Source organism: Leptonotus elevatus, chromosome 10, assembly GCF_054856555.1.
Source record: "Leptonotus elevatus isolate MCC_2025b chromosome 10, RoL_Lele_1.0, whole genome shotgun sequence".
NCBI lineage: Eukaryota > Metazoa > Chordata > Actinopteri > Syngnathiformes > Syngnathidae > Leptonotus > Leptonotus elevatus.
In genome coordinates, this window is record NC_141248.1 from 6,247,384 (window position 1) to 6,262,077 (window position 14,694).

General features: G+C 39.4%; 1 protein-coding gene across 2 annotated transcripts in view; it reads left to right on the forward strand.

Annotated features, from left to right (window-relative positions):
* tafa4b (TAFA chemokine like family member 4b) overlaps nt 1-12,463 on the forward strand; it is a 43,082-nt gene extending 30,619 nt beyond the window's left edge. For both annotated transcript variants that reach the window (XM_086087178.1, XM_086087179.1), the window contains exons 5-6: nt 6,858-6,982; nt 11,701-12,463. In XM_086087178.1, the coding sequence (XP_085943304.1) occupies nt 6,858-6,982; nt 11,701-11,712 (137 nt within the window). In that variant the 3' untranslated portion in view covers nt 11,713-12,463. The remainder of the gene's footprint in view (nt 1-6,857; nt 6,983-11,700) is intronic.
* Nucleotides 12,464-14,694: the final 2,231 nt, after the last annotated feature.

Consider the following 14,694-nt stretch of genomic DNA (forward strand, 5'->3'; position numbering starts at 1 on the left):
GTCTTATGTACTGTATGTGTGTGCAAAAGTGCATTATATTTCTTTGAAATAGTAATGACCTGGTGCCAAGGGCCCACCACTGATCCTTTTTATTTTCCACACAAGCATCTACTGTACTGTGCGTGTGTTGGCCCATTGAGTGAGTCGCTTTGTAAAGTATTAATGGACGGACACTCAGGACATCCGCACCCGAGTGCACATTTAGGCATGTTATGCCTTATACAAGTCCTCATCCAACTGCAGACTATGTGTTCATTCAATTCATTTTTTAATCAAAATGAAATGATTCTCTTTGTATTCTCTATCTTGTGATAATAAGGGTTAAAAGTCACTCAAGTCCCATTGAACTCGTAAAACAAATGAATCACATGACATACTCTATTCCATTTTCCATGTCGTTGTTTGATGGAAGAGCAAACTGTCTGACCCTGAATCACTTAAACATGCTGAGATGATTAATTGTTCACTTTTAATTATTCACATCAAGCGCTTCTTGTCAAAATAATGGAGGCCTTCTTTTTTTTTTTTGCGAGGGAGCATAGTGGGTCAGTGGTTAGCATGTCTGTCTCACAAGGGTTTGAATCTGTGTTTGGAATTTGCAAGTCCATCCCAAGCTTATTTTTTCTCCTGGTCATCTTGCCAAGTGTAAGCTGGGGCGCTATTTCACTCGCAACAAATGGAAAGATTGATCGTGTATTCTGCACATTGCATGATGCTTATAACAGCTTCAACAAGAATGGTGCAGACCTTCGTCAAGGTTGAACACAGACGGCAATGATGTCCCTGTGTAATTTTCCTTCTCAAAGAAATGTTTGCTTTATGTGTGGGTGAACGCAAAGGCAGTTGCGCAAACAAATGTTTTGTGGGATATTGCTTTCCGCCTGTACTCTATATTCGTATAGATGAAGACAGAAATGACGACATGGCTATTTACCTCATTCGTCTTTTGAGATTGTCGATGCTGTCACTTTTTTGAGGGAGTCACTTAAATGAAGCAATGAACATTTAAATCAGTGGCAAACTCTGTGGCCCCTTCATCATAGATACTGAATGAATTCAAGGCCTTAAATTGAATCCTAGCAAAAATGTAAGAGATTATTTGTTTATTTTGTAATGTGTCCAAGCTAGAGAAGTGAATTCACATTCAGCATAACATGTGTTTTATAGATGGGGTTTCACACTAAATAATTTGAACTCTGGGTCATTTTAAATAGATGCTTGAAAGATTTTTTTCCCACAAATCAATGCAAATTGATCAGTCAACATTGACGGACGGTAATTACAATTTTGCACTGGCAGGCTGGGCCCAAGTATGAGGATGCACTCCTCACTTTGTCCACATGATGTCACAAACATTACAATCAAAATGCCTGCAAAAAAGCTGCATGAAATGAACTGTTTGGAAATAACACACGCACAACCGTTCACATAGCAAATGTGATTGACATGTTGGCATTAGTAGGAAAGAGGCAAAAAGCTGTTGGCAGCCTCATGGCCTAAAACGTCTCCGTGCCTCATTGAGAGAACCTTGGAGAGATTTGAGGATGCCCCCAGGACAAACTATACTCATACCCTTGAGCTTGCTCAACAGCTGCACACTCAGCAAAGCAGTATACGGTTGTTTGAAAGTTTTAGAGCCACCTTCACAGCAAAAACTATGATAATGAGGTGTTGGTACCGTCAGGAAATGTGTGACTAAGGTGTGAGCTTTTTTAATTGGCAAACAATGACGAAAAAGTACTGTAGTTTGTGCTTCTGGTCTATATGTAAATTATGGTGTTTGAAACTGCAGCATGATTGAAGAAGTGACATTGAGCGAGATATTTTTGGTTTTGGTTCATTTTAACACATGTTGGGAAAAAGTTACCACCCACCCCCCAAAAAAATAAAAATAAATCCTCCCTTCAAACATGCCCCAACAGTAAAAGGGGCGAGTATGAACAATATATCATATCGTACAATGAACTAGTTAAGATAACAGAGGCTAAGGATGGAAATCGAAAACCAGTTCGAACCGGTTCCTAGTAATTCAATTCCTAGGAATCGTTTGTTTGCTTGCCTGACGATTCCGCTTATTTATTCCTCTTACATTGCAAATGGGCGATGACGTCTGTGAGATATAACAATATTTATTGTAGTATGATATAAAACCATCTACCATACAATATAAGCCTCATCGTTTATATAATTACTTGAGATTTCCTTCGCTGCTACAGAGGGAATCCTGTAGTTTATTTTCCTCTGCTAAGTAACATGCGATGCCGGAGAGGCGACGGGCAGCGGATCGGGGGCTGCGAGGTGTGTTCACACATATCCTGTAATTCACAAGAGCTCTCGGAGCGAGCTTTGTTCTTCATCAGCGCTTGATCCCAGTGATTCACTGCTCGGACTTGACACCGTTTGGTAAGGTTGGGCCGGCTGCCGTCAGGCTCAGTCGGTGTGCTGTTCTCAAGAAGCAGTCTTGTATTTCTTTTTCATTCAATTTATTTACAGCTCAGCACACAGAGCTAACATTGCATCCATAAATCAGAGACAGTCCTCCAATAAATACGACCACATCGGTCGTTTTGAAAAGGTGCCAAATAACGACCAAGTGTTACGTATTTTAGTTTAGCGATCTCTATCGGCCATGTGAAATAGCGCAAAAATACAAAAGTGAGACTCAAACCTGGTCCGTCCGGTCAAAAGACGAGTGTTTAGCTGACTGAGCTATTTGGTTGTTTTAGTGTTGACTACATGTTTTGTTAGTGTTGACTACATGTTTTGTTAGCGTTGACTACATGTTTTCTAACGGTCTTACAACCTCACTGTGCTTTTTCCTAATCTCAACCATTAGTGTCCCATGTAAAGACTAACGTGTACTGTACAACCTCACTGAAAGCCTCATGCTAACCCCAACCATTAGTCCGACGGCAAATTGTCATACCTAAACATAAAAAAACCCCACTAAGATCTTTATCAGCCTGTTAGCTCAGTGACATAAATGTTCGTCTTCCAACCAGACGAACTGTGTTGGATTTGACCATTACTACCTTTTCAATATTTAACATGGTTGGTAGAACATGGCCGATAGAGGTCGCTAAACTACAATACGTAATGGTCGTATTTTGGTGCATGGTAAAACGACCAATATGGTCGTTATTGTTGGAGGACTTGTTGATAAATCGACTTGTAAAACCAGTAGCGGCACGGTGGCTGACTGGTTAGCACGTCCGCCTCCCAGTGCAGAGGACGTTAAATCGAGTCCGGGCTTTGGCCTTCCTGGGTGGAGTTTGCATGTTCTCCCCGTGCTTGCGTGGGTTTTCACCAGGTACTCTGGTTTCCTCCCACATTCCAAAGACATGCATGGCAGGTTAATTGAACACTCTAAATTGTCCATAGGTGTGATTGTGAGTCTGGATGGTTGTTTGTCTCTGTGTGCCCTGCGATTGGCTGGCAACCAGTTCAGGGTGTACCCCGCCTACTGCCCGAAGCCAGCTGGGATAGGCTCCAGCGCCCCCCGCGACCCTTGTGAGGAAAAGCGGTTAAGAAAATGGATGGATGGATGAATTTAAAAAACAGAAGTCATAACAAAATAAAAAAATAACTATAATGAAAAAGCTATGAAGGTCCCTCGCAACCCTGGCCATGTTGGGGTACTGGCACGTTGGGGGTACTGTCACAATGAACAAGAACCCTCTAAAATATAAATGTTTTTGCCAGGCCTTATGTGTGTGTCCTAGTTTTAGACCCTCAAAAACGACATCATTTTTCTTTGCAGACAACGCATTGCCATGGCAATAAAAGGCCAAAAATAGTGTGCAATTCCCAAAATAACGTCGAAATGATGAATTTCCTGTTAGGTTTAACATATATCTCCAAAATACTTTTTTGTAGGTCTTGGTCTGATACAATATGCCTCCCAATTTTCACAAATCTAGGTGGAACGTACAACCGGGAATGTTTCGTAAAAATAAAATAAAATAATTGTAGAGGGCGCTATTAAGCCATTTATTGAAAATTGAACAAGAAATCTCTAAAAATATTAACTTCCGTGCCAGGTGTGATGTGTGTGCAACGATTCATGAATTTTCGCCCATGTTTAGGTAGCATAATTGTTCTTTGCAGGCAGCGTGCAATGAAATGGATAGCTTTCGATAACATTTCATTTTAAGCATATTATGATGAAACACCCCCAGTTTCAAGACAATCGGAATCGTTAAAATATGACCTCTAGAAAAGGCCCAATAATAATGATAATAATAATAATAATATTAATAACCGTGGTTGAGACAAACTCCATCTTTCCTGTGACCCCGAAAGTATAAGCATATAGAAAATAGATGGATGTTACTATGTATTGCAGGGACATATAAAGAAATGAAAACAATTATACAAACGCATTGTCTTGAGGCAATACTGACAAATTATATATGAACATCTTGCAAGATTACCTCATAGGCAGAGAGTTAGATAAAAAAAAAACATCAAGTAAAATCACCGTCTGAAAAAACAAGGGCTCGCTTATCTCAGTTTAGCATAAAGATAGGAGATGTAAGGCAAACAATCTATTTTGAACCACGCAGACACCGTTTTACTTAGAAGAAAATATATGTGAGAAAACACGTCCTGCCATTTGATAGTGCAGGCAGTACTCATCTGACACCTCATTCTACACATTCCCTGTTAATTCCCTGAGGTGAAGATCTCAGAATTAACTGCTCCCCACTCCGGCTCTAATCTCTTTCAAATCGATCCGGTGAGGCCGGTGTCTGATCTAATCATGACATCACAGGCCGAGCGCTGAAGCCCGTTTTTGGACTTGACAGGCAGCTGCTGGCGTGTCAGGTCGGCCGCGCCCACCTACTCCACTCCAGCATGGGATACGTTGCAAGGAAGTAATAGCGCTCACAGGCCATTAGCTCTAAATAACACTGCAAGCACCGTCATCAGCACCATAATGGAGACATTAACAAGCATTACACAGCCATTGGTTTTTAGAACCGTTAACTGCCACTGAGCTCATGCATCATAACAGCCTGTTAAACGTTACTCTTTGTAATCACTGTGATTTTCTCATAAGGACATGGACACGTCATGTGGCTTTTGTTTTGTTTTTGCTGTGTCCTTCCTATCTTCATCATTGCAATTCTGAGCTTGTACTCGACAACAGCTTTTAACCCCACTCGCTTTAGTTTCGGTTGAACTCATGTGCGCCCAAAAACGTATAAAAACGTATTTTAAATATTGCCATGGTCCCAAACAATTGTTTTATGTTTTTTGTGTTTTTTATGCTAGAGCATTCAGAAGGCTTTCATGCAGCCTCTAACCTGAAGACGTCGCTTAAAGCAATGGTAGCTATTACCAAAAACGGCCAGCAGGTGGCAGCAGAGTATACGAGATCAACCATGTTGCAAAAAAGCTCTTTCCCCCCAGTGTTTTAAACAGATTTATGAATAATGATGAAACTAATATATAGTTATACTCTAATGAAAATTGCTGCAAAACAGAAACAGATAGAAATACGCTTTGTCCTGATGAAAGAAGAGACTTTAATCTTGCTTTTGGTAGATTCCATGTTTTTACTGCAATAGAACACAATATTCTGTGGGCCTTGCAAATCAGTCAAAATCCAGTAAAACAGCTGGGAGCGAAGGGGGTTGCTTCAGTGAAAATGGCTGGAAGTGAATGAGTTGAGATGCTCCATTCCTGCGTAGCCATCCTCAAAAATGACTCACTGTTTATCTGCTTAATTTCCCTCATTCCTCATTTTCAACTAAATATGTTTTTGAACACAATTATTGAGCTGAATCTACCTCCCTTTTCTCCAAACAGAAATAATTTGAAGCACAGTCAAGCCTTACCATCATAAAACCTTCAATGCACAGGCAATATTTTATGTAACAACGCAGCAATTGTTTCCATTCTAATCCTACAGGTACACACCTTGCATTTCTGCAATTTTTTTATTAGTTTTTTTCATGGAACAATACTGAAGAAATAATACTTTGACACAGTGAAAAGTAGTCAGTGTAGTTTTATATAACAGTGCCAATTTGTTGTTCCCTCAAAATAACTCAAAATACAGCCACTAATAGCTAATCCCCTGGCAACGAAAATGAGCACACCCCTAAGTGAAAATATCTGAAGGGTCAATATTATTATTATTATTATTATTATTATTATTATTTTTATTTATTTATTAATTAATTTATTTATTTATTTTGAGAGCGGGGAAAAAAAGTTAAACTATTTGCCTTTTGAAGATGTCTGACAGCCACAGAGGAGAGGGCACTGGAAGTACAGTATATTAACTTTTTGTGGTTCTTACATCACTAGTGCTGCTGATGGTAAGACTGGCATCTTGTGGTAAAATTAACTTATAGATATCTAATTAACAGTATTGCACATAATGTAATGAAAGGCCAGACTCTTTCCTATGTACATGCAATTTAGAGGGGAAAAAAGTAATATTATTAACATAATTATAATGTTAGAATAATATCATTACATATTTTTTATATTTCAACATTGTGCCATATCATAAGTTGTGGTGGGTAAAATGTAATGATAAACCATAAAAATATTAATAAACAGTACTGTATAATATAATACTAATTACCCAGTCCCAACCAGACAAATGACAAAAGCAAAATACGCTCCATCTTCTCATAACTGTGACCAGGATGACCAAAATAGATGATAGATGGATGTACTGTAAAGGCAATAAAAAGCATGTACTTATTTGAAATGATAAATGTTATTGTTGTATGTCAGAGAAACAGCCCCAATCTCGCACTGTTATTACATCTCATAATGCAGTCCATTCAATGACTTCCTGTCTTTTTTTCCATGTATCTCTCCATCTGCTTCTTCAGCCTCCATTGTAGTTCAGAAATGGTGGTGCCAGATGCAGCCGTGCATGGATGGAGAAGAATGTAAGGTCTTACCGGACTTGACCGGCTGGTCCTGCAGCACCGGCAATAAAGTCAAAACCACAAAGGTGAGAGTTTGTGTTTGCTTTTTTGTGTGCACTTAGTTCCCTGCCACTCTTCTGCTTGACGTATATCAGTGCAAGGAAGCAACTGTGTTGCATCGTCATTTGAAAAGAGCAACATTGTGTGGGACAATCTGATTCTTTAAGTCACACACAACTTCAAACGTTGAAATGCTGTCATGCATGACATCACGTGACCGCAGCATATCTTGCAAGTCTTTCAAATATATTCTGCATATTTCATCAGACTTCAACCCAGGGCGCAGCCAAGAAGACCCAACTCTTCAATCGTGTTCAATCTTTGGCTTAAAATGAGGTGACACCATAGAAGGGCATCAATGGAACAATGTGACGGTGGCCACAGAATGACACACACTGAAACATAAAAAAACAACAAACTCACTGATAGTGTAACTCTTTACAGGTAGCATGAGTTCAGTCAATGTCATTGATTGTCTACATCCTGTATGACCCTGCGATCAACTGGTGAGGCCGTTAACGTGTTGTTGCAAGTTTTTGAGTAACTTTTAAGTAATCAGACTACAGTTACTGTAAAACTCTTAAAACATCAGTATTTCGGAACGTGACACCTTTCACCACCGCAGGTGACGCAGCAGCGAGACAGAATTATCAAGACTTAAATAAACAGAACAAACTTCTCAGCCTCGTGCACGTATTGTATTGTAAAACTAATATAATGAATAATAAATTAAAGTACACCTGTTCCTAACACGATAGTACTCACTAAATTCACTAAACAAATAACTATACATTATAAGACACACAAGAAAGAATAACTCTGGTATTTACAGCTTGAACATACTGAAGAGTATTCAAATTCACGTTCGCAACTGATAGTGACATCATTGTTTTCAGTGCATTGTCAACTCATGTTTCCATAAACAGCAAGGGAGGAAGGAGAGAGATATGTGTTTTCAAGATGGAAATCCAGTCATTATTTTTTGTTTGGGTTAGCTAAAAACAAGCACATTCTGTGCTGTTGACAGAGAGTTATCTAACTTCAATAATAATGAAAAAAAAGAAGAAGAAAGAAAGAAAGAAATACCACAGCATTCATTCAACTTTAAAGAGAAAGTCACACCAGGTTGTGTGACTGGTCCCCAAATGTAATTGTTGTTTAATCACAACAGTTAAATATGTCAAGTAAAAAAGACTTGATTTTATTCAAACGTGTATTAATGTTAAGTGAAGTCTAGAAACATTTGATTTGATTTTTTAATTAAAACATGTAGCCCATTTGTTTTAAGTGAAATCCAGAAGACTTTTATTTTTTTAAATAAAAAGTAAGTCAAAATGTTGTCTTCATTTCATTTAAAAACAAACTATTCTTAAATGTCAAATGCACTTCCAATTAAGTTACGAAACCGGATGTCATTCTTATGCTAAGCAGGGTAATTGTCAGTATCTGTTCAATGTAACCATTAAAGTAACTTGCAATTCAGCAATTTAACTTAGTTACTTTTAAAATTGAGTACAGTAATCAGTAAAGTAACTAAGTTACTTTTTACAACCAGTAATCAATAAAGTAAATAACAGTTACTTTATAAAGAAAGTAATCAGTACAGTAACTAAGTTACTTTTTAAATTCAGCAATCAATAAAGGAACTGGGTTATTTTTTACAAGGTAACTATGGTAACACAGTTGATGGGTAGACTAAAGTGCAGTCACCCAAAGCCAGTTGAGATCTCCAGCTCCCCGTGGCCCTGGATAGAATAAGTGCTGTAGAAAATGCATGCATGAATGAAAACAGTACACACGGGCTGATAAGTCAAGTGTTGATAAGTCAACAATGAGATGAGATATACGGTACGTCGGAAAATCAGTGTTTAGTTTAGTTAAGACTACCCACGGAAGAACAGAAAAGGTTATCTTCCTCTGCAGTCATAGACATAGCTGTTTAATGAACTTTTTTTGCAAGGTGCCACCTACAAATATACAAATGCAATACTTTTGATGTCAAGACCTATCAGGCAAGTAACCTCACCTTACCTCGAAATGTCCCTCCAAAAATATATTTCAGAAATACATTACAGACACCCTTTCAGCTTGACTAACATTTGATGCAGCTGAGATAGGCCTTGGATCTTGAACTGAATTGATTTTTCTCTTCTCCGAGTAATAGCTTGTCTGAATTAATGTCTGGTAAACAGAGCCTCATTAAAATTTGATGACCTGCACATCATATAACATCAGAGCTATTCTTGCAGTTAAACATAAATAAAGCCTGAACCTATTTTTAAGTGGTTTAGAGTTAAACAAAACATTTAAACACCGATGTGAAACATCAGCATACCTAACACTTGCAACACGAAACTTACAAAGTCTTCATCTTCTGTGGTCAGGATAGAGAAGACCTGTGCACACTCCACACTACCGGCATTTGGAGGGCTTAATAAAGATTCAGCTGCGGGGTCCTTCTTGGCCGTTTATAAGCTGCCGACATGTGGAAGTTAATTTGCGTCTCGGGTGCGAGCGTATCTCTGCGTGCCAGCGAAAGGCGAGCAGGTGCACTTGATTTACACAGGTGCGAGGAGAAAGAGTTGCGAGGGGAAAACGCACTAGCACCATAAGAGTAATTGCTCAAGAGATGGCATAACAGCACAACATCTGTCGCATTCATTAGAATGCATTATGACTGTCGCCTTCCGCAGAGGTTTTACAATTAAGGGTCATAATTAAGTTGGTAAGTAGGATAGACTGAGGAACAGAGGCACTGCTGGGCTCAGCCAGCCAGAGGCAGAGGATTTAATGACCCCGGCCTAACAACAACTCTGGGACCGATAGGACAATTATCCTGATCCTGTTGCCTCTCCCCTCCACGTCTGTCTATTTTGTCACTCCTTCCGTGTCACTAACCCATCAGCTGACAAGGGGACGAGGATCCGAAGGGCTGATTGCATCAGTGGACATTCATTTGCATTTGCAAGGTGATTTGGGATCAGTCAACTGTTACTTGTGAGACTCTGTGGCAGATGTCAGTGGCGATCGTTGCAACGAGACATCGCCTCCATGGCAACCGTTTGCAGGGCATTGCTCTCGCACTCTCCGGCTCTCGTTATTGTCCAGCATCTCTCCTTCCGCTCATGACCTCCCTTCACAACCTCAACATCGCATTCACTATGATTATCAATTTCTGTCCAGATCTCTTTACTCCCACACAGCGTTGGTGTGTTGAAAGATGTATGGAATGTGTCTGGGCACAGAAACACTCTTTTTTAATAAGGATTTATGGGTTACGGTCAACAAGTCCTCCAATTGAAAACTAAATGAAAATACGACTCCTCAGAGCGTATTCTGCGACAGCTCCACCGATGGTGACAGGAAGAACGCCACGTTTGTTCTAAGTGTCTTCGCCATTGGGTTGAAAAGTTGTGGTCAAAAGATGTCCTCCACACAGTGGGATGGGTACAGTAACACATGTCCCTAGTACGGATGTAACGATAACGGCAATATCGTGATATTATACAAACTGCCCCAAAAAAGCAACACATCTGTTGGAGAAGTCGGGTTGATTTCCATTTGTGCAGTTTTAGCACCATCTAATGGCTATTTTTTTAGTGCAGTTTAATTTTCACAAGGCATGTTTTGGCCCTTCTATGTTTAAATTTCATGCTAATGGTCAAATGAAGGGGAACATAACATGCTTGTGAAGGGAGTCAATATGTGGAGGAACTCAATGTCTGCTTGCGTTAGCAGGTAAGTGCGTCAATATGTACATTATATTCATGTATTTTTTTATATGTAATATTTATAATATTTTTATAATATTTTTCATTGCTGTAATGTACAAAAGCACAATATTGTGTGTGTTTTTAGTATGAGCTCTTTTTTTTTTACAATATTGTGACCTTTTTTGTATCGTTAAACTCCCCACAATATCGTGATAATTATCGTATCGTGACCTTCATATCGCGATAATACCGTATCGTGATGTTTGGATACCGTTGCATCAAAAGGTAACGTAAAAAGATAAAGGTAATTGGTCGTAAATTGGGGCGTGTAAAAACGGTGTCTGTGATCGTCTTCAATTGGAGGACAGTCTCGTTATGGTACTTACAGGCAGTTATGACTTTGACACCATCCCGTGGAATTTGCCTTCTTCAAAATAGGAACTAACCATTGAGAGAACATTCTCCACCTATCGCTCAGTTTGGATGTTCTAGTGTAACAAGAGAATCATGATGTAATACTGTGCTCAATGGATGTTCAAAGCAAGCGTAGACTTTTCTCTGTACCCTGCCCCATATCTGACAGACTATCTTGACAATTCCTGTCTTCATGCTTAGTTTGTCCTCGTTAACTGCTGGGGCCTTAGGGGTTAAAAAAACAAACATCAGCTATTCGGTAATTAATACAGATGAGTCGTCTGTTGGCCGTGCGCGGTGGTCAGCAGTTTCCACCGTGTGCACATACTATATGTGGCGACATTTGTGAGAAAAGAATAGTAACAAAACAATGTCAAGCAGACCGAGAGCTTAAAGGTGCATTGTCGCATTATCGCACGTGTGGCTGAGGAGCTCCAATGTAATCATCAATACAGTACAAACGATCATGTTTTGTTTTAGGGATAACCACGATATTTGACTGTTTGTTGCTGATGTTCGTAAACTGGGTGCGAGAAATGTATATTCATTCCATTCAATGCTAGATTGCTATTATCTCTGCTAATGTTTTTTTAAATTTTTAAATTTTTTATTTTCAGGTTACACGATAACAAGAGAGCCACTGGAGCAAGAGGAAACGTGCAATTCTCCATGTGGAAAGAGTGGATGACTCATGAACTTACTAAAAAAATGGGGAAAATATCATGTCGGCATATCCATGATGAAACAAGACAGTAAATGTAACCACAACAATGCCGTACCTGTGGCCGTGAGGGGACTAGCACTACGGTTGGCCAGGGTGCACAAGGACACAAAGTGACTGATTTTCAACCATGTGGATGATTGAAATCAATACTGAACAACGAGCAAGCATTTCAAAGTGTGTCTTTCAACAAAGCATTTGTGGACGTTGTGCGCCACTGGACACGACGCGGGCCTTTTGTCAACATGTAGAGCTCATATACTGGAGCAAAGAGATAGCAGCTCATAACTAGCAAATTAGAATCAAATTGCTCTTGTGGGTCAAGTCGCCGCCACAAAGACCGTTGTGTGAGAGCCAATTTTCAGTTCTAATTAGGAATTGCAGTGTAGGAACATAACAACATATTAAAAATTCATGTATGATATTTGCACTAGTTGAACCTTTGTTTGGTTATTCCCAGTATCGCCCGTATCACTCGTGAGGAACTCGTGTAAAACATCTGACATTTGAAGTAGGCAAATACATGATTGTGTACATCCTGCCTCATTACACCTGAGTGGTTGAAAATGGCGTAGTACAGTATAAATTGCTACAATGTGAACTAGCAAATGAGATCATCCCGTATTTTTGGTAGTTATAAATATTTGTTCTGTGACATCTCCAATGCCATCTTTTCAAATGAGATTCATAAAAGGTTCAAGCATTAGCTTGTGTTGTCTTTATTATGAATGCTTGCTGTTTTTCTTGTGGCCATATCGAGCTTATATGCAAAACAACTTTCTGAAAGAGGGTCATTTGGGGCTACCTTTACGAGGTATTGGAGGTGTTTGTGTGCATGCGCTGATTTCCCCCCAGAAAGCTTTTCTGCATCAATATTTCAGTGAGATATGGTGAAATAATTGCTACGGATAATGGCAGTTCAGCCTTTTGCAGGCTTTTTCCCTGCAGGCTTTGTCACTGTTGCTGCAATGAGGACAACAGTGCACACCCAAAAAGCCGTCTTACATCTCGCTATTAATTCTCGCCCATCTCTCTGTGCTTATTATCTTCCTTTTTCCACCTTTGCAATCCTTACTAGTCAGTTAATTTTGCTTTTAAGATTTCCCAACTCTATTGTATTCCTCGCTTCAACACACATCCAATTGCGAGTCGTTCCCTAAATGTGTCTATCTGCCTGTCTGATATGTGAATGTGTCGGGTCATTGTGTCTCCGGGTTGGCCCGCTGGGGACCGTTCCTCTCCGAATGAGACTCTCTGCTTTCAGTCATGCTGCTTTATGAGCTATGATAAATCTGTAGGAGCCGAGTTTGTGCCTTTCCTGCTCCTCTCCTCTGCTCTGTGCCAGAGGGAGCTTGGAAAAAGCAGGCCTACTAGTGGCAGGCAGCTCCACACTCTCATTACTGAAGGGCCAGCATAGCGCCTCGCTTCTCTCGGGACCGCTGACATGGAATATTTTTAGGCCCGTGTTGCAGCACTGCAGCTTTGCCACGGTGGCCTCAGTTCTTGAGCAGTTTCTCAGCAACAATTGTTCGGTTCAGAAAGGGGAGGAGGATGACTTTCTGGAGTCGGTTTTACACCCGAGTTAAGAATCAACAGTCAGTGTAAGGGACACACCTCTTTGGAAGAATGGCCCACCCGCTAACGCAGCAATTTAAGTTGGAAAAACTTTACAATATCAATAAATGAGATTTATGGCTAAAATGTGCATTAGCAAAACAAAGCAAGCAAGTTGGTTGCTCCAAATCAATTTGCAGAGTTGTTTCTTACATCTTTAAGTTTAACGCAAGGTCCTGTAAATTTGTATTTCTTTGTTGTTGAATGCGGGAAAGCCAGCTTACAAATGTCAAACATTTTGTTAAATTGCCCAACCTAAAAATGTTATTGAGGTTTGTTGCCTTGAAATTTTGCATTCATCTAACTTTTCTTTTCTACAGTGGAAAATCTCAGCACTTACGATGGCGCATAGCTTGGTTGTGACACCGACATGACCGAGCTCAACATGGCCTCCCAACATGGGTTCTCTTGTCAACTGTCATCACAATGACAAATCTTATCACGTTCATAAATCTCGTCGAGACGACGTTAAATCGTTGTGACGACTTAATCTTGTATTGATGACTTCATATTTTAACATGATGACTTTAAATCTCATCATGGCAATCTCATCATAATGACCAAATCTCATCAGGGAGACTTCAAATCTCATTTTGGCGACTTCATATCTTATCGTGATGACTTCAAATCTCATCATGACAATCTCATCATGATGACCAAATCTCATCAGGGCGACATCAATCCTCATCATGATGACTTCAAATCTCGTCATGATGGCTTACATTTCGTCACAATAACTTTAAATCTCACCACAATGACTAAATCCTGTCAATATGACTTTAAATCTCGTCATGACGACTTCAAATCTCATCATGATGACTTTAAATCTCATCTTGGCAACTTCAAATCTCATCATGGCGACTTCAGATCTCATCATGATGACTTCAAATCTCGTCATGATGGCTTCAAATATCGTCACGATAACTTGAAATCTCACCACAATCACAAAATCCTGTCAATATGACTTTAAACCTCGTCATGACGACTTCAAATATCATCATGATGACTTTAAATCTCATCATGTAAACTTTAAATCCCATCATGGCGGCCTTTAATCTTTTCTGAATTTTTATTTTATTTAAAAACTAAAAGTTTAAGGGGCAGTGTGTAGAATTTTTCGATTTTTCGATGTTCATTCATTAAAAAAAAAACCCACTATTAATTTCAATAACATGCATCACATCAGCATACTTTAATTTTTTTTTATATATAATCGTAGGTCTACAAATAATGACTAATTATATTACATACCCGAAAGAGAAGAACTTTGTGAATT